Source organism: Ambystoma mexicanum, chromosome 11 (assembly GCF_040938575.1).
Source record: "Ambystoma mexicanum isolate Mex_15411 chromosome 11, UKY_AmexF1_1, whole genome shotgun sequence".
Lineage (NCBI taxonomy): Eukaryota > Metazoa > Chordata > Amphibia > Caudata > Ambystomatidae > Ambystoma > Ambystoma mexicanum.
In genome coordinates, this window is record NC_090934.1 from 1,004,745,916 (window position 1) to 1,004,772,515 (window position 26,600).

The window sequence follows — 26,600 nt, forward strand, 5'->3', positions numbered from 1 at the left end:
TCTTCCGCTCTGTTTTCCAGGTTGCCTACTCGCTGCACAAGGGCATGGAGTTCCGATCTGTGGGTGGCGCATTTTGCCGTGTTTGGGGCCATCTCCTTTTCTAGGTTTCCAGTGCGCTCCGCAAGCGTTCTCACATCTTGTCTTAGTAAGTTCACATCTTCCTGGACCGCTCTGACCTTAAGGTCCAGTGCCACTTTCAGTTTGTTCATAACCAGGCCCAGTTTAGTCTCCCAGGCAACTTTCAGGACCGCAATCGCAGCCAGCACCTCCTGGATTTTGCCCAGAGCTTCCTCCATCACAGTGGTAGTTTTGTCCTTACCCCTGGTCCCCTTTGCCCCGGGAGATGTCTTGGCATAGGCGTCCAGCGTGGGCTGCTTTTTCTTCGGTCGTACAATTTTGTTAGACCTCATGCTGTGCCAACTAGGTGCGGGCCAGCACAGCCACCTCTCGCATGAAGGTCTGCGTGGTGTCAGTCAGGGCCCCCGCCGGAGGATGTCCGCCGTTTTTTTAAAATTTAATATTAAATTCACGGTTGGGTCTTTTTGCCAGAACTCTTTTCTAAAATGGTGTTTGTGTCCGTCTCTGTAACTCTGACCAAGGTCGAGCCCTTTGTTCCACTTTTTGGCGGGCTTCTCCACAGAAGCCCTCCAAATGGTGCCACTCTGTCTGGGTTCCGCAGGATGGGTGGGGAGGGGAATTGGCACCCTGGACTGCGTTGCCTTAGCAACTCATGTCACACTCTATTCTGATTGGGCCAGTGGTGAGCCGCCCGGCTCACCACTTAGCATGTTTGAGTGACAGCTAGGCTGTTGAATGGGGGGTTTTCTGCATAAAAGCAGGGCCTTTGGGACTGGAACTTCAGAAATCGCCACAGGACCCAAGAATCCGAAGAGGGAAGAAGCTGAGCCATCTGCAACGACGACACCACCGGTGGAGCCCTGCTGCAACAAACTCACCACTTTCCCAATGACAAGAGAAGATCTTCTGCTGGACGAGTCTTCTTCCTCTGAGCTGGTGGGACCAACCAGTTCGCCCTTTTCGCCTTCCAAAGACGTCTCTTAGTCGAATCGCCCGTGCCAAGCACCCCGGCGGCCGGATAGCCAAGCTTCACCACTTTGACCGCAAATAAAAGGAACGCACCTTTTATCGACGATCTCCGCGGCTGTTTTCATCCCTGTGCAGTGCAACGACTCCACGTTTCCTCCTCGACGAGATCCTCTCTTCCCCTGGTCGAAACACTGCAACTACTGCCAGGAACAACTGCCACCGCTGGAGCTTCCTCTCTGTTTAAGGTACTGTGTCCTGCCTGGCCTCCCTTTCTTCGGTTTGCCCAAGATGACCCTCAAATCCTTGGCTTTCCAACTGGGTTGGCCCCAGACCTTCTAACTTTACCTTCTTGAACAGCCCCAACCTCCTTTGAACATTCTGCAAAGACTTTTAGTGCATTTTAAACCGTGTGATCCTGGGCACATTTCGCTTTGCCCCATTTAAAATGGGCCTGGCCTATGAACTTTGGCTCTACAGTATTATACTGCCTTTCTCCTCTTGCTGAGAACTCCTAAAAGTGTTGGGACCTGTTTTATTTCTATGCTCTGTCTTTTTCTCTCCCTTTAACTGAACTATTGGAGTGCCATCAGGTTATGCGCTCACATCTGTTTAACAAATCGTGGGGTTTTAACTCTGACTTGTCTGATAGTTATCAAGGGAGGTGTGTATACTTTACCTGACTGTGTTTTAACTTGCTTTTGATTTGGAGTGCTAGTATATTGCCTAAAGTGTGTTTTAAATAAATAATTATATACTTTTTATACAAAGCTCTGGTCAGTGTTTGTTTGCTCTACTGTGTTTTTAGCCCTATTGTGTATACTCTATATACTGCCCTACTCTTCTTGAGAGAAGTCTGACTGCTCAGCCACAGCTACCAAGTAAATCTGGGTGGTGCAGACTGCTACCAATTGGGTTTACTGCTTACTCCTTTTTTGGCACAAGGAAGAAAGTTTAATAAATACCCCTGTTTACCTGGTTGGCTGGAGATGCATGGGAGGGTACCTGGAGCGGAATGTCACTTGCTCTGAGGTGGGGTGCCACCTCGAGCTGGGCCCCGGCCCCAGCCCCGATTACCAAGACCTCTACGGTGTCCTCGTGGATAGCCTTGAAAGGCTTGTCCTTGGTTGTTGCCATAGGAACCTTGGCCTTGGTTGTATCCTGATCCCCTCTGAGAATGTTGCCCTGTGGGCTTGTTTGTGAGCTGACCTAAGGATTTTAGAGTGTCATACTCATCCTTTGCTGTCTTAAGTGCGTCTTCTACAGCTTTGCCGAAGAGCACATCAGGTTCCACTGGCATATTTATTAAGGTGGCCTGTGTTTCTGGCCTGAAGCCTGACTGGCGAAGCCATGCGTGCCTTTTATAATAGTGCGCTCTGCGATGACACCCTGCATTGTCAGCCGTGTCGAAATTTGACTTGAGGAGACAAGTAGATGCAGCTCTTCCGTCTGCTGCCACCTGAGCGTGTTGGGATTAAAGTGGCTCAGGTGCGGAGGAGAGTAACGCAGAAACTTCCTCCCACTTATGGCAGTTTTTACTTGCCAAAAGTGTAGCATTGTTAGCAATTCTTGTTTGGTAGGCTGCAGAAGAGGCGACCTTTCTGCCCATTGCATATATCTTCTTGCTCTCCTTATCCGGTGAAGCCTCGGAGGAAGCAAGGGGTGTGCCTGCTCTCTTTCTTGTGGTGGTCACAACCAAAGAGTCTGGTTTTAACTGGCTTCTTATGTATAAGGGGTCTGAAGGTGCAGGCCTGAACAGTTTTTCCACATGCGGGTTAACGGCCCGTGTGAGATTAGGTGCCTCCAAAGAAGGTTGAATTCTACGTTGCACAGATTTTAGCAGTGGGATAAACTGCCCTACTGTCTTTTTGTCTCCCAATAATTGTTCAGCGAAGTCTCTGTCTTCCTTTACCTCCTGTCTGTCAATACGAAAGTGTTCCGCCACTTTGGCTAAGACTTCGTTGAGGAGAGGTTGATTGTCTACCGGGGAATCTACCACTGGCGGGTCCTGATTAATAGGAGAATCTATGGAATACATGTTTGCCTCCTGGTCTGGGTCCTCATCGTCCCCATAATAAAGTTTGTCTGTGTCCTCATCAATAATTTGAGGGTCAGATGTTTCTAAAAATGAAAGATCATCCTGGTCTTCTGGATCTATTTCTGATCTAAGTCTGCCCTGTGTGGAGACATCAGAGCGAGCCCTCTTAGCAGGGGGTTGAGAGGCAGAGGGTTGAGAGCCAGAAGGGGCTGCAGTGGGAGGAGTGGATTGAAAACTTTGAAGGTAATCTGGATTTTTCTCAAAGAAATTCGCCATAAAGGTCATTCTTCGCATAACTCTATCGATATCTTGCGAAAACCATTCCTTTGAATTTGGGATTACAATGTTGGGAATACGCATATCTTCATTAGTAGGAGGTATAAGCTTTGGCCTAGAGTCCTTAGGTTACTCTATGGGCTTGGACACAATTCCCTTTTGTGAAGACCTGTCCCTAGTAGGACTCCTGTCCCTATGAGGGGTCTTAGAAGATTTTGTATGGTGTTTTTCCCCACCCTGGGGCCCAGAGGAGTGTGTAACAGACTTTTTGGGGCCCAACGTCTTACCAGATGAAGAACGTCGAACTTCGAGTGTGGGGGCTGAGGCTTCGTCTGCGGACGATCGACCTTCGGAATGTGTTTTTCTTGTGACACCCTTTCCGTCTTTTGACGTCTTAGTCCTGTCGTGTGGCGATCTTGAACGAGATTGCCCAGAGGACCGGGACTCAGTGGACTGTTAACGGGGTGTCGAACATTGTCGAGTATTCGACTCATCTGTCGAATGGGGACTGGGGTTTATGTGTTTTGTGGTGGGTGCTTTTGTAGCGCTGCTGCCGCTGCCAGGTGTAGTCCCCACAACATGGCCGCCGGCCTGTCCTACAGGGTCAGAGGCTTGCGCTTGAGTAGCCGAAGTTACTCCGGTGCCCTCGCCGTCCGAAAGTACAGCGTCGCTGCCATTGCTGAAGGCTCCCTTTACCTCCATGGCCTCGAGATGCCTGGCGTATTGGGCCCAGCGCTTAGTGGAACGGTCCTTCAACGTTTTCGGCTTGAAGAGCCTGTACGCTCGACAAGACGTCTCGACGTGGTCTCTCGGGAGACACAAGTTGCAAACTAAATGTTTGTCTACCCAGGGGAATTTACGGTTACACTTCGGGCAAAACTTAAATGGAGTGTTTTCCATAATTCTGGGTTAAGGAGAAGGCAGCTGGGTGAACAAAGTGTTGGAAGGGAGAATATGCATTCTAAAATGGCTTCCTAACAATGGCCTCACCCCTCTCTCCCTAGTGTCTGGGGCGAGGCCCGGTGTGGCCTTCCTAGGCCATACGGTCCGTTGCGATGGTCTCCGACAGGCAGTATTCTTTCTCTTTCTTCGGTGTGGTGTTACGGCAGTCTATGAAAGGATAGAAAGAAAAACTATCGTAATTATACAAAGTCAATGGCTTATCGCCGAAAGGAACTCCGCTATACTCGTCCGTCTAGCATGGCGGAAAAAAACAATCTGAGGGACCTCGACGTGTGAGGGATCATGGGTACAGTGGACGTCACACTAGGGATAGTATTACTGGCACGCCCTGTCAATGTCCCTTTTCGAGTTTCGAAAAAAACAACTGTAATAATCCACAGCTTCCACTAGATTTCGGCCTATGCACAGCATGTGATCTACGCAGATTCCACAAGCCTCAGAAATATATTTATATAAGTATTTTAGGGATTGTTACTTACATTTGATTTGACCTGTCTACAGTGTTTTAAAGGCCTAATAAAAAGAGTATTTTTGTACTTCTGTCTAATTTGATTTATAGGAGTGTTCTGCGTGTGGCTGATTGTACCATTACATCATGCCCATAGCTCCTGAAGACTTGCATTACTGCTCCGCTACACTAACTTGATAGAGTTTGGATAGGCCCAAGTGTCAATTACCCCGTTTATAAACTAGGGTGGTGTGAGAACCCCAAGCATCAGTTGAGGGAACAATCCTTTAGAGTAAGAGCCACTTAAGTATTACACCAACCCTGGAACTGTATTAAATAAAGATTTTGAAACTGTTACTTTTGAGTCTGCGCCTCTCTTGATACCATGCCTGTCTCACATATGGTGTCAGAAGCGGGATGCAGCTCAACTGAACCCCCTGACAGGTAGATCCAGAGAGGAAACAACTAACACCTTCCTCTCCACAAGTAGGTCAATGTCCAGCAAGAAACAGAGTGATTGGCCCCGCAAACAATCAAATGGTAGGATGGGGATCAGTTTCCATCTTTTGGCCCCACAGGCTATCCTGCTGTGAGGAAAGTGGTGGAGGGAAATAGCTACCACATTTTCTGTCCTCAAGACTTTCTTCTACTAGTGAGAGATAAGATGATAATCTCTCTGAATGTACAAATAGATTTCCCTATCAATTTATGCATTTATGTAATACCCTGCAGTGGGAGAAAATTAAAGATGCTACCCCTTCTCTCTTGTCGGAATATATTGAAATGTATTCTACTTAATTTCTCTTCTGCCCCCTTGAAGATCGACAGGGGAGAGATAGTGGGTGACTTGATCTAGGAGAGCATGTTGGAACCACTAACCACGAAGACTATCAAAATCCCAAAGACAATTCATCTCTTCCAGAGTGACCATCCTGAACAATTCAGAGGAGAAGGGGAAAAGGTATCTCACCCTAAAAGGGGTAGAGCATTGGAAATAACATCCTTTTCCAACAAAAGGGTACCACCTGACTACCCGCTCATTTCCTTAAAGGACCCAGATCCTTCAGGGAAAAAGTTAAGATTGCCTCCCGATTACTGCCCTCTTGAGCTTAAACAGGAATCATCTTCCCCAGAAACATCTCTCAATGACACACCCAAAATGGAAGATCTAGTCCGGTGTGAGAGTAGTGGACCAAACTCAAACAAGGGTGAAAAATTGGGAAGCCTAAAATATGAGATGCCATGGAAGCCATCCACTTGGGAGAAAAAGGGAGAACTAGGGGAGGACAACGCCCTAAAAAAATGTTCTCACCACCTAATGGGAAAGAACGAAATACCAGACCTAGGTAAACCTCTTCTACAGGACTAAAATAAATTACCATCTGATTTAACGACTTTCTCACTAGAAACCCTCTCTGTAATAATGCAGATAAAGCAAGAGATTCTGCAGGATAACCAAGCATCTGAGCCTCTAAGGAAGCAGGGAAGGAAAATATCACTCTCTATATTTTCTACTGCTTCCACAGAGGAGTTAGAATCCTCGGATAGAAAACTTTGCCTATTTTGCGTGGTTTGGGGTCATGTTATGGAGCCTTGTCCCAAGAACCTAGAAGAGGAACATATGGAGGCACAGGAAAGGAGGAAAGAGAGTCTCCAAACCCTGAGACACCAGCTTTGAGATGCTTACCCCTTATTATCAACCTGTCAGACCCTTTACAGGGAGAACAGGAACCCTCTTTAAAATACTTTCCAGTGAATCAGGAGGGGCAGAATATTTCCACCTTAAAGACACACCTCAATAGATTCCCAGACCTCATATGGGACTGGAAGAAGATGAAGACTCTGAGGATCACATAGAGGAGATGATACTTACTGCTCATGTGAGACCTAAAGGTGAGACATTTGTATATCCGATGTCGCCTGACATAGGGCCCATATACCATTCTGAGCTGGGGTTGGTCCCAGAGAGAAAAGGGGGAATCAAGCCTTCTGATACAAGAATCCTTTTCCTTCAAGCTACAGAAATACCTAGAGAAAGAAAAACTACAGCAGATTTCCCTTTGAATGAGGAAAAATAAATATCCTCCCTAGGGATATCCTTTGAAGACCCACTAAGATCAGAACAATCTGATGATTCTGAAGGTAGACGCCACAAGTTATACACTATGGGGAGAGGGAGTGAGAGTATCTATTTGTGTCCAACACCACCAGATGCTGAGAACTCATGTTACTCATACAGGGAAAACAACTGCTTTAGTGAACCATTTCCTGTGGCTCTACAAATGCAAACCAATTATCAGGAATTGGTCACCTTAGGAAGAACTGGGACAATTACACCAGTGATGGGAACGGCAGATAGAGAAGTTCAATTCCCTCAATCCATATCTCCCCCTTCAACCAGAAATGTTTTTCTTGTAAAGGATCTGGACATCTTACCAGATATAGGCCCTCATTACAACACTGGCGGTAATCCATGGCGCTATAAGCACCATGGTTGCTGCCGGTGTTGTAACGAGTCCGCCAATGTTCAATGGGGAATTACCACCCCATTCCAGGGTTGGCGGGGCGGTAATTCCCCATTGAACATTGGCCCTTCCCCATTCCCATTTTTGCCCCATAGGGCTCAATGGGACTGGGGAAGGCGGTAATTACGGTACCGCAAATTGCGGTACCGTAATTACCTCGAAGGTCCCTTTGCGGGTCCCTACTTTAACGGCTGGTCCAGAACAGCCGTTCAGGTCGGGTCCCGCAAAGGGACCTCGTAATTAGGCGCTGAGGGGTTAACGGTGCCGCAGCCTTTTACGGCGCCGTTAACCCCTTAGCGCCAGGGTCGTAATGACCCCCATAGTCTGTTAAACAGGATAGATCTCTTGGGTTTACCAGCATTAAAAAGTCTCGATCAAAATGGGTTAGGTCATAAAACGAGAGTAAAATCACATAGTGTAAACATCCCCTATGCCCAATTCAAAGAAGAACCTAAGGAAAAGAAGAAACCTCCAAATCACCAACAAAGTAATACTTCTGTGGGTGGGCGGTGTACCTGGGGAAGGGTATGTGAGAAACCGAGGAGTATTCGCCCATGTAGACCCTGAGAATCCTCTATTCAGGTGGCAGGGGGAGGGCCATCGTTCCTGGATCCCAACCCTGGGGATGGACAAGCGAGGAAGAATCACCTAGGAAAGATCACCTAGGTAGGGAAGCCCGGGGTTGTTCTCGTGGGCGTTCTGCAGGTGAGATGCAGTATTCCAAATGGGACAGCAGCCAAAGAGGAGAAAGTCCCTGAAGCCTTTTTGGGATATCCAGGTACCAGGGTCCCTACTCCAAGAAGGAGGTGGAAGTATCGTATCAGAACAAAAACAGATAAGGGCGGAGCAGATAAGACAAACAGATAGTGTTAACTTCAACACCAATTTGTCTTTCCCTGGTTTAAGCAAGAGAAAAAGGAAATCATGCCAAGTTTATACAGATGGGGCCAGAGGACTCCCCTCTTCCCTCTATCAATCACCTTATAATGATTTGGCCCCTAAATATCAATTTCCATCTTGCTCCGTCTCCGCCTCCCCATTTCCAACATGTACTGGGACAAGGAAGAGGCGACCGAGAGCAATGAGGAACCCCACAGAAATACAAAATGAGGCCTACTATGTAACACCTTTGAATTGTCCCACTAATAGTGTCGGGCAAGATCAGGCACTTTACTCACCTGCATTATAACAAAGGGTAGTTCTGCCAGAAGCAGAGAGCAAGCTGGGGATGCTGACTGGAGCAGAGGGGCCAAGGAGCAGGGGGCTGCAGGAAATGAGGCCTGGTGGATCCGGAGGAGAATAGTGTGCTGAGACGCTGGCCAGTGTTTGTGAAGAGCTGCAGCATGGCTGGGGAGCCGTGTCTCCAGGGAGTCGCAGCGTGGCAGCCTGTATCCTGCTGGCATTGTTCAAGGGGAATGCTCGTTCCCTTTGGACGTGTGCCGGTCCGAAATGTGTCTGAGGGGCAAGTGGTAAGACCCTGATCTCGACCCAATGCATCCAGTTGAGACCGGTTGCAGGCGCTACGCTACCCAGTGAGTTTCAAACAAGTGCGATAGAGAGAAACTCTGGAGTGCGCGGCTGGCTGGAGCGGAAAGGGTGAAAGACAAGATTTTGTAAAGTGGCACGGAGCGGCAAGCAAGAGTGAAAGTATAAAAGGACAAAAAGAAGGAACAAGGAAAGCGGAAAGAAGGAAAACAAAAAATAAAATCACACTAGCGGCGCAAGAAATAAAGCAAAGTCCAGAGTAAAGACATTTATACATACTTGCGGCATGGAAATAAAGCGAAGTCCAGAGTAAAGACATTTAAAGGGAAATAGAAGTAACAAAAGGGTGTTAACGACCCGAAAGAAGATGCAAGTGTGCACAAGCAACTCGGAAGGAGTGAAATAAGGTGCAAGTGTTCACAAGCCAAGTGGAAAGACTGAAAGAAGGTGCAATGATGCACAAGGAAAAGTAAAGAAAGGTGGAAAGAAAGAAGGGCAGAGTGGAAGAGGTACCGGAGGAAAAAGGTGCCAAATGAGAGATTCAAAGTGCAAAGAGAGGGGCCAGAAGTCAGAGTGGTCGCGCAGGGAAGGAGCAAAAAGCCTGGCGTTTTCGAAAGTCTCTGACACTGCCCCATGAATGAAAGAAAAGTATTAAAAGGTACATTCTGGCAAAGTGAACTTTTCTTTAAGACCAGAGGGGGCTGGGCTTGATGAAGGGAACCCTGAGAGGCCCGAAGGTACGTCCTGACAAGGCAAACTTTTATTTGAAACTCAAAGAGCCTAAAGTTGGGGAAGGGAACCCCGAGAGGCCCACACATACCTTTCTGAACACTGAAGAAAAGGCATAGACTTGGGGAAGGGAACCATGAGAGGCCAAGAAACTGTGTCATTTGTTTTTGTGTTTGAGACCTAGACTTGGGGAAAGGAACCCTGGGGGGCCTAAAAGGAATTGGAAGGATCAAAGCTTGGGGAAGGAAACCCCAAGAGACCCAGAGACATTTGGAACTATACCTATGGGTAAGATTACCTGAAACCAGCTGTGGTTTACATTTCCTTTTTAGCCACTATTCTTCTTTAAAAAGACTCCCTATCACATTTGATTTAAGAGTGAGCGCAAGACAAATTTTGGTTTTGGACTTACGGGCATTCACAGCCCTTAGAAGCATCAGCTGAAGGACCAATCTCTTTAGAGTTAGGGCCAGTTAGGTATTACACCAACCCCAGAACATTATTAAATAAAAGTTTTGAAACTGTTACTTTTGAGTCTGTGTATCTCTTGATACCATGTCTACCTCACAGGCGGGCTCTCAGAAAACACCCACATGGCAGGTTCTGAAACTCTATTTGAACACTGTACGTCAATTGACCCGCCTGCCGATCGCCACCAGTCAAACACCACACACCGGTCTTTCGTATTCTGGCAGTGTCGCTAAAATCGTATTCTCTAATTGGGCTCTTTCTCCCTCTCCAGCGCTGCATCTACTTTTTTTGTCAGCCTCCCCTTAATGGATGTTCAGATGGATTTTCAGAATCAACCCAGGGTGTGGATTCCGATAGGCCAACCTATTATGGGATACAGGAAAGACACTGAAGTCTAGCCAAACCCTGTCAAGGAAGTGTAGCAGAGCGATAATGCTTAGACTCAGGGTGGTCTAGGGTTACAATGACACACACAAACACGGAGCACTCCAATAATTCCAGTTACAGCCGGATAAAATATACAATTATTTGTTAGGCCTCTGTTTCCAGTCCAAACACATGAAAAAGTATAAGTTACTCACTGTAGTGACTAACATACTCCTAGTCCACAGTCCCCTTTCCTCCATACTGTACAGGAAACAGAACCTTTTCCACCAGAAAAAAATTGTTTTATTTAGATGCGCGTATGGCGCAGCTCTGGGAGTATGCGCTCCTCTGACTCCGCCCACCGGTGTCACTCCTCAGTCCCCTTTGATGTGTCGACAATATTATGATTGCCTAATTACACATTTGTTACGGGGAGGATGGTGGGACGTATGGAGGCAAAGGGACTAGGGACTAGGGGTATGTTAGTCACTATGGTGAGTAACTTATAATTACTCCCCTTTCCTCCATACTGTATGGGTGATTACAACTGAAAGCAGCCCTGGGGAGGAGAGTGGCCCCCTAAGAAAACAAATTCTTCAATACTGCCTGGCCAAATGCTGCATCCGACCTGGCGCTGGCATACAAGCAGTATTGTTTGCAAAAGGCTGATGGGAAGCCCAAGTAGCCACTTTGCTGATCGTCTGCCATGGGACGTGTCTTTGGAAAGCCACAGCCGTGGCCTTGGCTCTGATGGTGTGGGCATGCATGTTTGTCTGCAAAGGCCTGTGCTGCCCCTCATACGCCTCCTTGATCACCATCCACCTTGCTTTGGAAGCCTTGACAGCCTGGTTTTGACCCGCCAAAGTGATGAACAAGGCATCCAATTTACGGAAGCTGTGTGTCCTGGCCAGATAAAACTTTAGAGCACGCCTGACATCCAGACAGTGCAATTTCTTCTGAGCCTCATCCTTTGGATCCGCAAAGAATGTTGGGAGTACCATCTCCTTGTTAAGGTGAAAGGAAGACACAACCTTGGGGAGAAAGGCAGAATGCGTCCTAAGCACCATCTTGTCCCGGTGAAATGTGGTGTAGGGCTCTGAAGCCACCAGGGCCTGAATTTTTCTGATCCGCCCCCAACCAGAAGGGCCATCTTAATGGTAACCAGCCTGATGTCTGCTGACCCCATGAGTTCGAAGGGTTTGTGTGCCAGGGTGCCCAGTACCACAATGAGGTCCCTGACCAGATGTGGACATCGGACAGGCAGATATAATCTGGTCAGACCAGCTAAGTGCCTCTTAACCACCGGACTGGAGGATGAGAAGATGTCATCACCAGAGTTCTTGTAGATCCCTATGGCCACCAGATACGTACGGCAGGTGTCCACCTGCACACCCGAGTGAGCCAGATGCGCAGAGAAAGATAACATCATCCAGTGAGCATGTTAGCGGATCAATCTTGTTTGTCTTGGCTCAGTGACAGAACCTGGTCCACTTGCTCCTGTATTGACTCTTGATGGAGCCGTTTCTAGCCCCCTGTATGATAGCTAGGTTGTCCTGAGACAAGTGTAGATGCTTCAGGGTAACCTGTTCAGGAACCAAGCTGCCAGGGCTAACTTCTGTGGAGCGGGGTGAACCACTGTGCCCCCTTGCTGGGAGAGTAAGTGAGCTGGACCCAAGTGGAGGTGTACCGGGAGCTGATCAGACAGTCAGAGAAGTTCTGAGAACCAAGGTCTTGCCGGCCACCACAGCGCTATCAAGATGAGTCGAAGGCTTCGTGACTCCCTGACCTTGCAGATGACTCTGTGAATCAGCGGAGTGGGGGGGTGGGGGAGTATGCATTCATGTCGTTCCACGGAATCTGCAAAGCTTCCAAGTGACAGAACCTGGTTCACTCTCTCCTTTATTGACTCCTGGTGGAGTTGTTTCTAGCCCCTTGTATGATAGCCATGTGGTCCTGAGACAAGTGTAGATGCTTCAGGGTAACCTGTTCAGGAACCAAGCTGCCAGGGCTAACTTCTGCGGAGCGGGTTGAACCACTGTGCCCCCTTGCCGAGAGAGTAAGTGGGCTGGACCCAAGAGGAGGTGTACCAGTGGCTGATCTGACAGTCCGAGAAGTTCTGAGAAAAAGGTCTTGCCAGCCACCATGGCGCTATCACGCTGAGTCGAAGGCTTCGTGACTCCCTGACCTTGCAGATGAGTATGTGAATCAGCAGAGTGGGGAGGGGAGGGGGGGGGTGAATATGCATTCATGTCATTCCACAGAATCTGCAACGCATCCCCAGAGATACCCTGCATTGCCCCCACCAGGAAGCAAACTGGTGGCATCTCCTGTTGCTCATGCTGGCAAATAGGTCTACCTGAGGGTGGCCCCACCTGTCGAGGATCACCCGCAGGACCTCTTCATTCAACTGCCACTCATAGTTGTCGATCACCAGCCTGCTGAGTCTGACCGTTTCCAGGTTGGATTCCCCCGGAAGGTGGACTGCTGAAAAGTAAATGCTGTTCGCCAGTGCTCACTCCCAAATGCCGATGGACAGCCTGAAGAGTGGAGGGGACCTGGTACCTCCCTGCTTGTTGATGTAATAAATACAAGTGGAGACGTCTGTTGATCATGGGGAGGAACGCTATGAGAGCGAGCCAGATGGCCATCATCTCAAGCCAATATATGTGTTCCAGCTGCTCCTGCCGCAGCCATACTCCATGGACGCTGTGGTTTTCCAGTATAGCCTCCGATCCCTCTTGGGACGAGTCTGTGGTAATGGTGATCTTCGGAACAGGCTGCCTGAATGGCCTTCCGGTTGACAGATTGGTCTCTGCACTCCACCAGACCATGTCCTGGTGAAGGAGCTGTTGTATGCTGACTAGAGGTACCTTGGAGCCCGTCTCCTGATTCCAAGAGGCTGAGAAATGTAGCTGCAGCCTCTTCATTCTGAGTCTTGTGTGTGGGACTGCCAGGAGACAAGCCGCCATTATTCGAGGCAGGTGTTGGTACCACCATGCTGAGGTAACTCATCTGCTGAGAAAATGCCTTGTGGCCTTCCTGATTGCAGCGATCTTGTCTGCCGAAGGGAAGATCCTCTACGCCCTCGTATCCCAAATTAGCCCCAGGAATGTTAAAGACTGCCTGGGGAGTAACTGTGACTTCTTGAGGTTGATAGAGAACCCCAGATCATAGCTGAAGCTGTGTGCTGTACTGCCTCGGGTGACTCCGCTTGTACGAGCCAATTGTTGAAGTATTGATAAAGGTGGTGGCCCTCCACACTGAGCAGGGCTGCTACATAGTTCATTAACCTTGTGAAGACCCTTGGAGCCGAGTTGAGGCAAAAGGGGAGGATCTTGTACTGAAAATAAAAGCCCACGATCCTGAACCTCAGGAAGGAACGATGGGACTCCTAAATGGGGATGTGCACGTAAGCATCCTACAGATCCAGGGAGCATATCCAGTCTCTACCACACAGTGTCTCTGCAATAGGAGCCGGAGTAACCATCTTTAACTTTTGAAGGGGCAGGGAAAGGTACAAGGAAGAAAGGTCCAGTACGACTTTTAGGCCAGCCTGGTTCTTTTACTGAATGGTGAATATTTGGGAATAGAAGCCCATGCCTCGTTGCAAAGCTGGGACCTCTTCCACCTCCTGACTCGTGATGAGCAAGCGGATTTCCACCAAAATACAAAGTCAAAAAAACAGGAATAGGCATAGAGTCCAAAGTTGTGCGCTTTGCACGTTTCAAAATATATGTTGCAGTGGGGAACCCTGCAGCGGTGCTGTGGTTAGATTTCTGGGTATGCCTATCAATGCCCAGTAAAGAGTAAATTGATGATATGTGGTAACCCGCACAATGCGTTACCCCTACATTTGTTGGTGTGCACTATTAATAAATACAGTGTGACATATGTGTTAATCACAAATGCAATCTTATGCTTGATTTATTAAGAAATTCCGTTTCCACCAAAATAGTTGCCGTCCCAATCTGTGGAGTGGAGGGGAGGAAAGAGGAAGTGGAGGAATTGGCAGGCAGAAGCCTGTGGAAACTACAGAGAGGATCCATGGGTCTGTGAACCTTGCCTGCCAAAAATGGGAGTGAAGGGCAAGACTGCCCCCACCGGAGACTTGTGGATCTGGATGACATTGTCACAACTTCTTACCCTCTGAGGCTGGTGCCTGGGATGGGGACTGGAAAAGCCCTTGCAGGAGGATTTGTGCTGCTTGCGCCTGTGCTGGCTAGGAGACCGGTCGGGCTATCTAGCGTGCCGCTCCTGAAAACGCCTGAAGCCACCGAAGGTACAGGCTCTGTCAGAGCGTTGGTGACTCTGGCTATAGGTCTTGGGTGCCGACTGTGTCAGAATTGACAAGGACTTAGCTGTCTGAGAGCGATTTTTCTTTTTGTCAAGTTCCTCATCCGTGGTCGAGAGAAACAAGTCCCACCCTCAAATGGCAGGTAAAAAAATGTGCTCTTGCACTTCAGGGTTAAATTTGGTCCCATTGAGCCAAGCTGTGGCGATACAAATCGCTCTACCTGCAGAGTCGATGTGAAGGATTGTGGATTCCATGATGTCTGGGCCACAATTTGGCATTTGCCAATCTGGCCCTGAAGCGCGCCTGACTATGCGTGGGGAGCTCTGGGAGGAAATCCGTGATCTCCCGCTACAGCTTTTGATTCACTGCAGCCAGCATAGCGTCAGCATTGGCCTGGCGCAGATAGTGATTGGCATTAGAGTAAATCTTTTTGCCGTAGGATTCCAACAGCTTTCCTCCTTCCCTAGGTGTGCTGAGGTAGGAGCAGATGACCAAGACTGTGGCTTGGAGTAAAGGGAAGCTGCAGCTATAACCGATGAATGCGGTTGAGGGAGCACCACCAGAATGAGGGAGTCCCCTTCCGCCTGCCTATACTTTGCATCGAGGCGTTTATTGGTAGGCTGCGTTGAGTGCAGCTTCACACATCCCTTCTTGGCCAGGGCTTCTACATCTTTTTGCACAGGGATGCCAGTTTTTGTGGCAGTGCGAATGGTCAGCACCTTGGCCAGAACCCACGCTTCAGGTTGCTCAACTTGTGGCTGCGGAATACCAAAGTATTTTGCTACACCCGCCAGCTTCTTAAGGAAGGCCTTAGCTGACGAGGGAGTATCCTGTTCCTCGCCCTCTGTGTCTTGCAGGTCGGGAGCTGTCTGAGGCATACTGGGTGCGGGCAGCTGTGGCGTGCTGACAGTACGGGGGCTGCTGCAGAGGCTGCTCCAGAGGCAGAGCCACCCTGAATGGTGTGAGCGCTGGGATCAAGGACTCAACTGGGGTCGGGGTCTGGACCACGATCGGAGCCTAGGGTGGTGCCAGGGGAGCATGTCTTTGGTGACCCCCCCCCTGAAGATGGTGCCCATCTGCAGCAGTAATTTCATGAGGATAAGGAATATTTTGAAGAACCTATCCTTGCATGCATGGGAAGTGCCTGGGCTCGTAGGAGCCGGGCCCTGTGGCTGCTGAGGTTATGGCGGTGCTTGCCATACCACAGTGGGAGCTGCGTACCGCCCCTGTGAATATGTGGTCGGGTATGTCGTGGACCAGGTCACTGGAGCGGTCCAGTCCCACCTAGACGTGCGTTCCTATGCCTGCTCTACAGAAGGAGGCAGCTCGGGGCGATTTTGTCATGCCCCACGCCGGCTGCATGGTGCCTGAAGAGCTGGGCCCAGTCTCCGTCTGCATGCTTAAAAGCAAAGGCTCAGATCTTCCCTGCACCTCAGGTAGCGACCTGGGAGGCCATGACGCTGGTAGTGCTGCGTATAGGCGCCCCCTCGGACACAAGCCTGGTAATAGAGCAAAGCCCCTCAGGGATGTTCCCGGTAGCAGAGCCTCGCGGCCCCTCAGTGGTGGAACCGGGAGGATCTTACGACCCTTCGGCCTGTTGGCCGGTAGCTCTGAGAGCCTCAGTCTCCTTGCTGGTCTTAGGACCTGGAAGGGCCTCCCCCGCACTTGGGTGCTTCCCTGGGAAGAGTCACCCTTGCAGGGGGCGGAGGAGTACAGGGCACCTACCTTGGGTCTGGTCTTCCTCCTCAGATAATTCTTGATGTCCTCTGGAGGTGATCCCTCAAACAGCTCCCTCTACCTGGCCAAATGATTCTTGAGAGCTCGAGGGGTCAACGCGTCGTACGCAGAACAGCCAATCCAGCCGTGGTCGGGGCCAAGGCAGGAGGCAGAACACATGGGGGTCTGACGTGGGAAGGAACCCTTGCAGGCCGGACACCTGCTGAAACCCGCCGTCGTCGACATGCGCCGGGGAGGAGCATAGCACCAGAGGACAGAGTCTTCTCCAACAATTGCTAGGAGAGAAAATAAATAGAGAAAAAAAGAAAGCCTTTTCGAGGAAGAACGCGTGGAATTACAAGGCCGGAGGTCTAACCCAGGAGCGCTGGTTAAGCGGTCTGTTCCCGTCGACGCGGAAAAGAGTACTGAGGAGTGGCGCCGGTGGCCGGATTCAGGGGAGCGCGCGCTCCCAGGGCCAGTAAAAAGATGGTAAGTAATCAAGTAATAAAACCAGTAAAAAGATGGTAAATAATCAAGTAGAGATAATATAGAAATGCCAGTGGTTGCGTTAAGTGTTCGAGAAATCTGAAAAAGTTGAGGTAAGTGTCTCTCACAGTCCCACCACAGCAGGGAATGTCCTGGAGGATCCTTGACTAGACCACCACCGGACAAAGGCAACATATATATAGAAGCAGGGCTTTACGCCAATGTAACCATATAGAGAGAGGGTGCAGGAATAGGTAGTATAACTTACCCTCTTACTCCGATTCTTCCAAGTACCACTTCAGGGGTTCCTATGTCCGCTGGGCCCACTGCGCTGTGTCTGATCAAGGGAGGTCCAGGGGTTGCAGGTGCAGAGGTTGTTTTCGGCTTTAGGTCCAGCTAGTATGCAGTTCAGACTTTGGTGATGCGGTTGTGAAGACTGGCCACAGAGATGCAGACTTCCACAGTACAGGCAACCTCCAGAGACCTTCGGGACATGAAGACAGTGAGATTCGGCGGGAGTCACCACAATCAAGCGGCGACAGGCAATCTTCAGTTGGTGAACAAAAGAGCGGGTCCTACATGGCTTCTATTGAAACTGGACAGCTGAAAATGCAGGAGCTGGCGTCTTGTAGCATACAGTGAAGATCCTCCAAGCTCCAAGGATGCACTCAGACTGGCGACAGCTGCAGCCTGTTAGCCCAGGAGAGAGCTGGTCAGTATTCCAGGTGTCCCAGGGACACTTCCGAAAGCTCAGCAGGAAGAGATCCTTCAGCAGGGGTCGGGACTGGTTGTTCCCATCGGTCCAGAGGTTGAAGCACAGATGAGAGCCTTCTTGAGATCAGGACAGAGGAGCAGAGCTTCACCAGGACTTGGCTGGAGGCAATGCCGGTCCGCTGCAATGGTCGTTCTCAGGTCGTCAGCAGGCTGCAGTTCTTCGTAGGGGCCTTGGCTCCAACGATTATCTGTTGAATGGCTGCAGGAGTTATCCTTCCAGTCAAGAAAGGTACTGGAGCCGGCACTATGTCCACCAATGGTAAGTATCTGCACCAGTGAAACTGGCAGTGGCTATCCAATCATGGATAGGTACTGCCCAAACATTCTGCCCAGCAACACACATTCTATGGCATGGATGTGGACTGGGACAACAGTCCCAGCCCCCACATCCGGCCACACAGACCGCCACTTTACCCGGGAAAGCAGAAGCTTTCGCCAGGAAAGGGCTTTCCATACATGACAATTCTGGACCTGAGAGGTCAGGACGAAGGACAAAGTACAAAATGGCCAAAGGATAGGCAAAAATCTCTTTTAGAGTATATGGTACTCTTTATGACATTATGCAGTAAAATGCATAAATGCACAAGTAAAAAGTAAAAAACTGTAGAAAAAATCCACTGCCACCAGCCTATCCTGGACACACAGTAATTGTATCCACATAGTTGCAAAATAAAAAGCTATAAGTATACAAGAAATTCACTAATAGAGACTTAGGGAATGATCAGTTTCCCCATAGGAGTGAGCAAAAAGCAAGAAAAAAAATAAAGGCTTTACTTACCTCCAATAATTCAGGTCGGAGAGCAACCAATAGCAAATAAGGTTGTCCCATAAAAGTCAATGGGAGGAAAGCAGTTAAAAGAAAATGGTGGCCCCTGCCTCCTATACCCTGCTTCCTCAGCTTCACGGCATGTGCCCTGTATAAACATGGAGTGTTTCACACCCCAGGCCTACCTATCTGGCACAATCAATCCTCCTCTGGCCACCCTCCTCTTCCCTAGTCTGGGCCTCCAATGATCCCCTTGTCTTTCCAGGGAGAGGGATGGGGGCATGTTCCTCTCTACGCTCCAGTGGCAGTACATTGCACCCTGCTCTCCCACCCACCTGCCTCCCTCCTGCTCTATCACCAGGAAGTACTCATGAACTGGGGGCGGGCATGCCATACTGCCTGTCTGACTCTCTTTCAGGCTGTGAGTCCTCCTGAGTGTTCCGCATTTGAGGGCTGTGATTCGGCGTCCTTCAGGTAGGTGAATCGAGGCACAGCAAACACTGAAAATACTACATGCACATTAAAGTAACTAATAGCTAAGGTGCATGGGCATCAGTATATGCCCTCACTACGTCTCCCAGACGTGCGCACTTTAGTACAGTAACGTGTCCTTGGCTTTCGGGACCCATTGTATGCACACCTCACAGTTAACCTGCAGGGATGTAGGCTGCATCATTCCAGGAACCACAAGTAGAAATACCCTTGAGTACTGACATGCTGGGATGGATGGTATCTAGCATCTCCAGAGCAGTGAAATGCAGCGGTGGATGGTCTCGAACATCTCCAGAGCAGTGAAATGCAGGGATGGATGGACCCTAGGGTCCCCAGAGTAGTCAAATGCAAGGATGGATCTGTACTAGCATTCCCTGCTGTGAATTCCAGGGACCCTGGTGTACGTTGCCGAGATCAGCACCCTCAATGATGTGCGGCCACTGGATCCTCTCCTGTCGATTTCCACCCCCAAGGTACATACCCCAAGGATGTGAATGTCCCAGGATCCATGTAATTAGGATTCACAGATCCCTTTTATACTCACCCCATGGTAGAGACTCAATGAGTTTAAGCTGGATATTGGCTGCCGCTTCATGATTCTCGCCGATCTCACGGTGCATGCTAAAGCACAAAGCCACCATGTTGTGCTTCTCGCTATCTCCGGGGTGGCAACGCTTGATGTAATCCAGCAATGCTGTCTTGAGGCCACCTTTCTAAGGAGAGAACAGAATACAGATTAAGAAAGAGGGAAGTAGTAAGGGAGAGATACTGGGAGATGGAGGAAATAGAGAAAGGGAAAGGGAGGAAAAGAGAGAAAGGAAAAAGGACTATGAGAGTTGTTAGATAAGAGAGTGGTAAATTGCAGCTAGTTTCCCTGGTAGCAAAATTTAAAATTCAATTAAACATAGTACAATGATTCCTTCCATATCATATATATACCTGCCGTCTTCTTGTTGCAGTACGGAAAACTGTTTTATAAAGCTCTCCCACCAAATATGTGTTCTTTTTTTTTTTTACAAAAGTACTGTCTAAAACAGCACTTTGGAAAGCCCACCTTAGGTGAACAGGGTTACACTACTTAGGTTCAGTTTGAATCACACAAGGGTTTGGTACAATGGCGAGCAGCCAGGATTAGTCTAAGGCGGGTGGAGGGCTGCAGTCAGGTACAAAGAACTCAGGGCACACACTTAATCCAAGAAAATACTGATACAATCAAGGTTATATATATATATAAAAAAGTTATTTAATATATACACTAGGGCACACTGTTGTAACTTTCAAGTCAGATAAGTACCATAACACAGTAAAACAGACACACTAGAATAGCTTTTTTCAGTAACAAATCACATAGAAAAACCATCTGAAACATATATGCAAAGTTTTCCAAACTATTATAACTTTTAATAACTTTGTTCCAGGTTGTCTTAAAGAGTCCAACCCTATCCTATGAGAGTTACACAATGTTCAGAGGGAACACTGGGCCACCAGTGACCAGGGGTTGGGTAGAAAAGGCAGGAAAACAGAGTACAAGGTTCAGCGTGGCAGAGTCCAACAGGATCTCTTCTGGGTTTTGCAGGTAAGTAAAAGTTAAGGAAGTCAATAGGTTTCCTTCAAGGTTTGCCCCAGGGACCAGTTTCCTAAGGCAGGATTAGAGTACAATGGGTTGACCACCCCAAAGCAACTCTATGGAGAACCGGAGGGGTGCAAGAATGAGGTTATCTGCAGCCCCCTCGATCACAGGATTCAACAAGCAGACTCCAGGTAGGTTTTACTAGGAGCAGGACAGTACCCTCAAGTGAAGAAGACAGTTGCTGGAGGACGATCCCAGCAGTGAGGCGACAGCAGACCCGGTCACTGGTTTCTCAGTCCTGGCAACAGAAGAAAGGGAGTTTGGTGGATCTGGCGACAGCTCTCATGCAGATGGATGCCCAGCAAAGGATCTTCGCGGTTCTGGCTTTTTGGCACCTTTTTCAGGCTTGGGTTATTGTGGTGGTAGAATCTTATCCTTTTCTCGTCCTCGTCTCAGGTGAGGGGACTTTGGAGGGTTGGCTTAAGTCACTGTAGGCTAAGAAGGATGCCCACAGACTTCCAGGAGATACTGTGCTTCAGGCAACGATGCACAGCGATGCAGCACAGGTCCCCAAGTATTGGTGAAGAGCAGGCTGTGGGGGTCGCAGCTCTTCCAGGGATGGCACAATTTGTAGTTCGTCTTAAGACTGGTTAGGGCCAACAGTCCAAGGGAGGAAGTCGCCGTGTTTGGATCATCCTGTCGCTTAGACGTCGAGGTCGGGGCAGCAGCGGTTACTCAGCAGGCTCTTGCAGTCACTGGAAGTTGCTGGCCCCGGCCTCCTTCGTTCCTCTTCTTTGGAATTGTTTGTTCCAATGGTCGATTCTGAGTTTAAGCTCAAGGACCTCAGAATGTATCCAGGAACACTGGATGAGTCCACGAATGATGACACATGCACCATTTGAACTTGGGCGGTGGTTGTCCAATGGGGAGAGTCAACTTCCCGGACTGAACTGGGTTTAGTCAGCCACACTGCATGACAGAGGACAGGGGAGTTGTGGTTACCTCTCCCACTTCCTGTCCTGCCAGTCAATCAGAGACCCTTTGCAGGCTTTCCTGGAGAAGCCCAGCGACAAAGGGACCAGAACATCCTCCCCACCCAGAAAGATAGAAGAAGACATCAGAAAGGAAAAGTCATCTTGTTCAGGGCTTTAAAATGTACAGCCGCCATTTTGGGTAAATTGTGTCCCTTGTGACCCCTACTGTAGCTGCGAAGACAGCCTGCAACAAAAGTCCACAAAAAATCATGCAAAAAGGTAGTTTTTTCAAATGGATTTTTATTGATATGGTTGAAATACTTTTCATTATCAACCTTTCAATTTGAAAGAATTTAATATAAATATATATAAAGATAAACAAAATTAATTATCGACATTAAACAGGCAACCAAACATCAACTTATTTAATAAATTAAAAGGAAGTTGATGGAAATGGACTCATAGTTATAATGATGTACAGTCTGTTAACTAGATTAGGGCACAACTATTCATCCTAAATCCAGTGACATGAGATATTTAACAATTGTAATTTTTATAGCTGTAAATTTGGCCTGAAATACTTGATTCCATAAAATATCACTTGACATAATTCTAAAATCTTTGAAATAAGGTTTAAAATATGTAACTTTTTTGTGTGTAAGCATGGGACATTCTGTAATTAAGTGCTTCAAAGTCTCACATTGACTGGGGCTTCAGCCGAATCTACACATGTTATCACATTTAGACATAAGTCTTCGGTTAACTAGAATCTCTTTAGTTTGCCATAAGTTAAATTGAAACCGGATAAATGGCAGGTGAAGGAAATTTGATTACATATGATTCCGGTGCTCCTTTGTTAGGGGCAAATGGGGTGTTTCTAAATGTTTTATATGCTAGACATAGTTCAGGAGTATGAATCCAGTCACTGTGCCACAATTTTTATTTGGCTCCATTGGATTGCAAAACAAGGGGAGGTCTGGGAATCTCTCTAACAGCACGAACACAGCCCAATGACCTGTACTTGAGTGAATAACCCCTGGGAGAGACTCTACCACGTCTTTAGCTCACTGTCCCTTTCACAGAGAAGAAATGTCCCTGCATATCAGTCTTTGTCCTGCCCAGGGGCAGTCCAGCACCAAAATACTAGGCAATTCTCCTCTGAACAAGAGTACCAACAGCAACCCCATACACGTGTTTCATCCTTGTTGGGCATCATCGGTGAGGTGAAGCTGCGCCTCTCTAAGAACAGTGAGCAAGGGGTCCACGTCTGGATTGCCCTTTTAACTTAGGGTGAAACCCAAAGTTAATTTATGCAAAACAAGGGGGAGTCTGGGAATCTCTCTACCAGCACGAACACAGCCCAATGACCTGTTCTTGGGTGATCTGAGACAACAGAATTGACGTTTTTCCTCATGCCTGAAACGAAGAAATTAAACAGTGCAGAGGCAAGTACGCATCCTTGTTTAAGGACTCAAAAATTGGAACTAGGGTTAGATAGTTTACCGTCTAATGACAACCGCAGTAGGACCGTGGTGTGATTGTGTAACTGGTGAATTAAATTCTGGATGGCATCTGGATAGGTAGCCTCCGTTAGTTTGGTCATTAGCATTTTTCATGACACATAGTCAAATGCAGACTTAAAATCGATAAATGGCTGTTTCATTTGCAAACCATGCATCTTGATGGGCTTGATTGTTAGATTAATTGACGTTCCTATACCAGCAATGAATCCAGTTTGGTGGGGATCTCGCAGGACATTGGAAGTAAGCCAATTGTTAAAATCTCTAACTAACCTGGCAAATAATTTGCCTGGTGCATCTAGTAAAGCTATTGGTCGATAGTTGCATGGTAATTGTCGGTATCCCTTTTTGAGTATTGGTATGATGACTGATTTGCGCCAGGAAGGCGGAATATTTTGGGACTTTATTGTCTGTTGAACTAGAATGTAGAACTAGGTGTAGAATCTTGGCCCACTGTTCATTAGACAATTTATTTTACAGATCTTTCGATAAGCACGAAAGTTTTTAGCATCAAACGGACAAAAGTTATTGTGAACGGTGGTAACACGGGTTAAGTGTCAACCTCTGATGTATTGAGGTTGTAGCTCCACACTGAAATACATTCCCTGTATAAAATGTGATAGAGAAAGAACTATCAAGCAGGGAAAGTATACCTGAGGCTTAAAGATGGCCCCAGGGTTAGTTCACATAAGGTGTACACAACAAATATTGACATAACATACACAAAGGGGAAGATACAGTTGTGTCACAGGGATCGACACAGGTGTGGACACAGTTGTGTTTCGGCCAAAAACGTGGCTTGATTGAAGCCGGTCTGTATGCTGGCCTTCATCAGGAAAGGCACCATTGGTGGTGCTGTCCGTTGATTCTGCTGCACCAGTGGCAGTGGCAAGCTGGGAACTATCCTCACGTAGTTAAAGGATAGTATGTGCGTGATAGCACTTAGGAATCTGCCTGTGAATGTTTCAGGTCGACATCTCTCGGGTTCATACTGACTGTGAAAGACCACAGCGGGTCCCGGACGTGCAATCTCCAAATCTTGAAGGTGAAGAGGATATCCTTAGGTGTCCAATGGGCTTATTGGGTCAATCCCTAGGTCCTGTATTTGGTGCAGGGCTCTCTATGTGTTCCTGTTATAAGGTGAGCGATTCTTGGGCTCAGCTAGATTCCTGTAGTGTGTGCCTTACTGGAATCTGTCTTCACTGTGTGGTCTTGTTAGAGTGAAGGTACAGGATCGTTTCCTCTGTGTTTAGAGTTCATCCTTAGTAATTACTTTACGGGTGCCGCGTCTTGTGCGTCGGGTACGGGTGCCCGGGTACACCCGACGCACAAGACGCGGCACCCGTAAAGTAATTACTAAGGATGAACTCTAAACACAGAGAAAACGATCCTGTACCTTCACTCTTACAAGACCACACAGTGAAGACAGATTCCAGTAAGGCACACACTACAGGAATCTAGCTGAGCCCAAGAATCGCTCACCTTATAACAGGAACACATAGAGAGCCCTGCACCAAATACAGGACCTAGGGATTGACCCAATAAGCCCATTGGACACCTAAGGATATCCTCTTCACCTTCAAGATTTGGAGATTGCACGTCCGGGACCCGCTGTGGTCTTTCACAGTCAGTATGAACCCGAGAGATGTCGACCTGAAACATTCACAGGCAGATTCCTAAGTGCTATCACGCACATACTATCCTTTAACTACGTGAGGATAGTTCCCAGCTTGCCACTGCCACTGGTGCAGCAGAATCAACGGACAGCACCACCAATGGTGCCTTTCCTGATGAAGGCCAGCATACAGACCGGCTTCAATCAAGCCACGTTTTTGGCCGAAACACAACTGTGTCCACACCTGTGTCGATCCCTGTGACACAACTGTATCTTCCCCTTTGTGTATGTTATGTCAATATTTGTTGTGTACACCTTATGTGAACTAACCCTGGGGCCATCTTTAAGCCTCAGGTATACTTTCCCTGCTTGATAGTTCTTTCTCTATCACATTTTATACAGGGAATGTATTTCAGTGTGGAGCTACAACCTCAATACATCAGAGGTTGACACTTAACCCGTGTTACCACCGTTCACAATAACTTTTGTCCGTTTGATGCTAAAAACTTTCGTGCTTATCGAAAGATCTGTAAAATAAATTGTTTAATCAACCAAAAAAGGACTGTGTTAATGTAAAATAAATATACATGCACGGCAACAACTGGCTTATCTATAGGATCTTCTTCATCCTGATTATTTCTTTTTGTGTACATATACCCACCTGGGCAAATCAGGACTCCGCCAGGCGCCATATATTTTTTACCACTGTTCATTAGACTTGAACATGGCGTTACTGAGGCCATCGGGATCAGGGGCTTGAGACGAGCTCAGTTTGTTTATGTAAGATAAAATGTCATCCCGATCAAAGATCAGATTGATATTATCGCTTTTGAAAAGCTCAAAATTAGATGTACCAGAGTTAACAGCTGTATACAATGCACTAAAGTACTGAATCCATTTCTGTTCAGACACTGCATTAATCTGCAGTGGAATTTGGTTGTTATGGGTTGCCTTATTCAGTAACTCCAAATTTGAGCCGAGATTTTAGCTTTCATGGCCCGGAGCATCTCTTCTCCATCTCTCTGGGTCATTAGCGCTTTACAGGCAATTATCCAATTTTTATATGGGTGTTCAAGTGAGTTAATGTTCGAAGTTTGACCTCTGGTGGCAGAAAACCGTCCATTCTCTTCAATTTGCGATGAGCAGCCTTTCTCTCTTGAAGCTTAGCATCATAAAAATGTTTGTGTATAGGTCTCAATATGGTTGAAGTCTGTTGTTTAAAAGTTTTTAGGGCTGCAACATAATGGCCATCTGTCTGTATTATCTGTGACGATAAATAGTTTGATTTAACTGAAATACGATCGTGCAGGGCCGCTAAACACTGAGGCGACCATCAGAACCTATTTCGGCCTCCGGTGATAATGAGTTCACCCTCATAGTTGTTAGTTATTGTAGTTGGTTGGGTCATTTGCCATCTCCACGTTAAAACAAGAATATCATGATCACTATGCTTTTGTGGTTTTATTTCACATTTTTTGACGGTCGCAAACAAATTGTGGTCAACATAAGTATAGTTTACGATGGCTTCTTGGTGTAATCTCCTCCAGGTAGATCTTGGAGGTATATCACCTTGTACTGCCCCATTCAACATGACTAGTTGTCTCTCTGCGATAAGAGTTGTTCAACGTTGTGTAAGGGTGGCGTCAATTCTAGTTGTTGGGGAAATACAATGACTGTTTAAATCACCCATCAAGATGGTAGATGTTATAGATTAATCTAATGTAATCAAATCTAGTGTTGTTACTATGTCTTTAAAGAATATATTACAATGTATTGCAGCAGGATTTCAGTAGATGTTTATCAGCGCTATTGCTTTGGTACTAGATTTAATTTTAGCCAGTTGAATTCATGAATTAGGTTCTGCCCATCGTTCTAATTGCAGACGTGCAGCTATTTTTGTAGCAATTAGGAGTCCAGCCATTGGCCTACCTTTGGGGGGAGTTTTAGCTGGTAATAACAACATATCATAGCCATCCCGAATTGGAGCTTCAGAAAGCCGGGTTTTCTGCAGTGCAATGATGTCATAGTTGTTCAAATCGTTCAACAAG

General features: G+C 47.6%; 1 protein-coding gene across 1 annotated transcript in view; it reads right to left on the reverse strand.

Moving 5' to 3' along the window:
* Positions 1–26,600, reverse strand: part of SPG11 (SPG11 vesicle trafficking associated, spatacsin) — a 1,688,331-nt gene that overhangs the window by 129,337 nt on the left and 1,532,394 nt on the right. Inside the window, exon 37 of the mRNA XM_069624201.1 lies at positions 19,418–19,586. Coding sequence (XP_069480302.1) covers positions 19,418–19,586 — 169 coding nt within the window. The remainder of the gene's footprint in view (positions 1–19,417; positions 19,587–26,600) is intronic.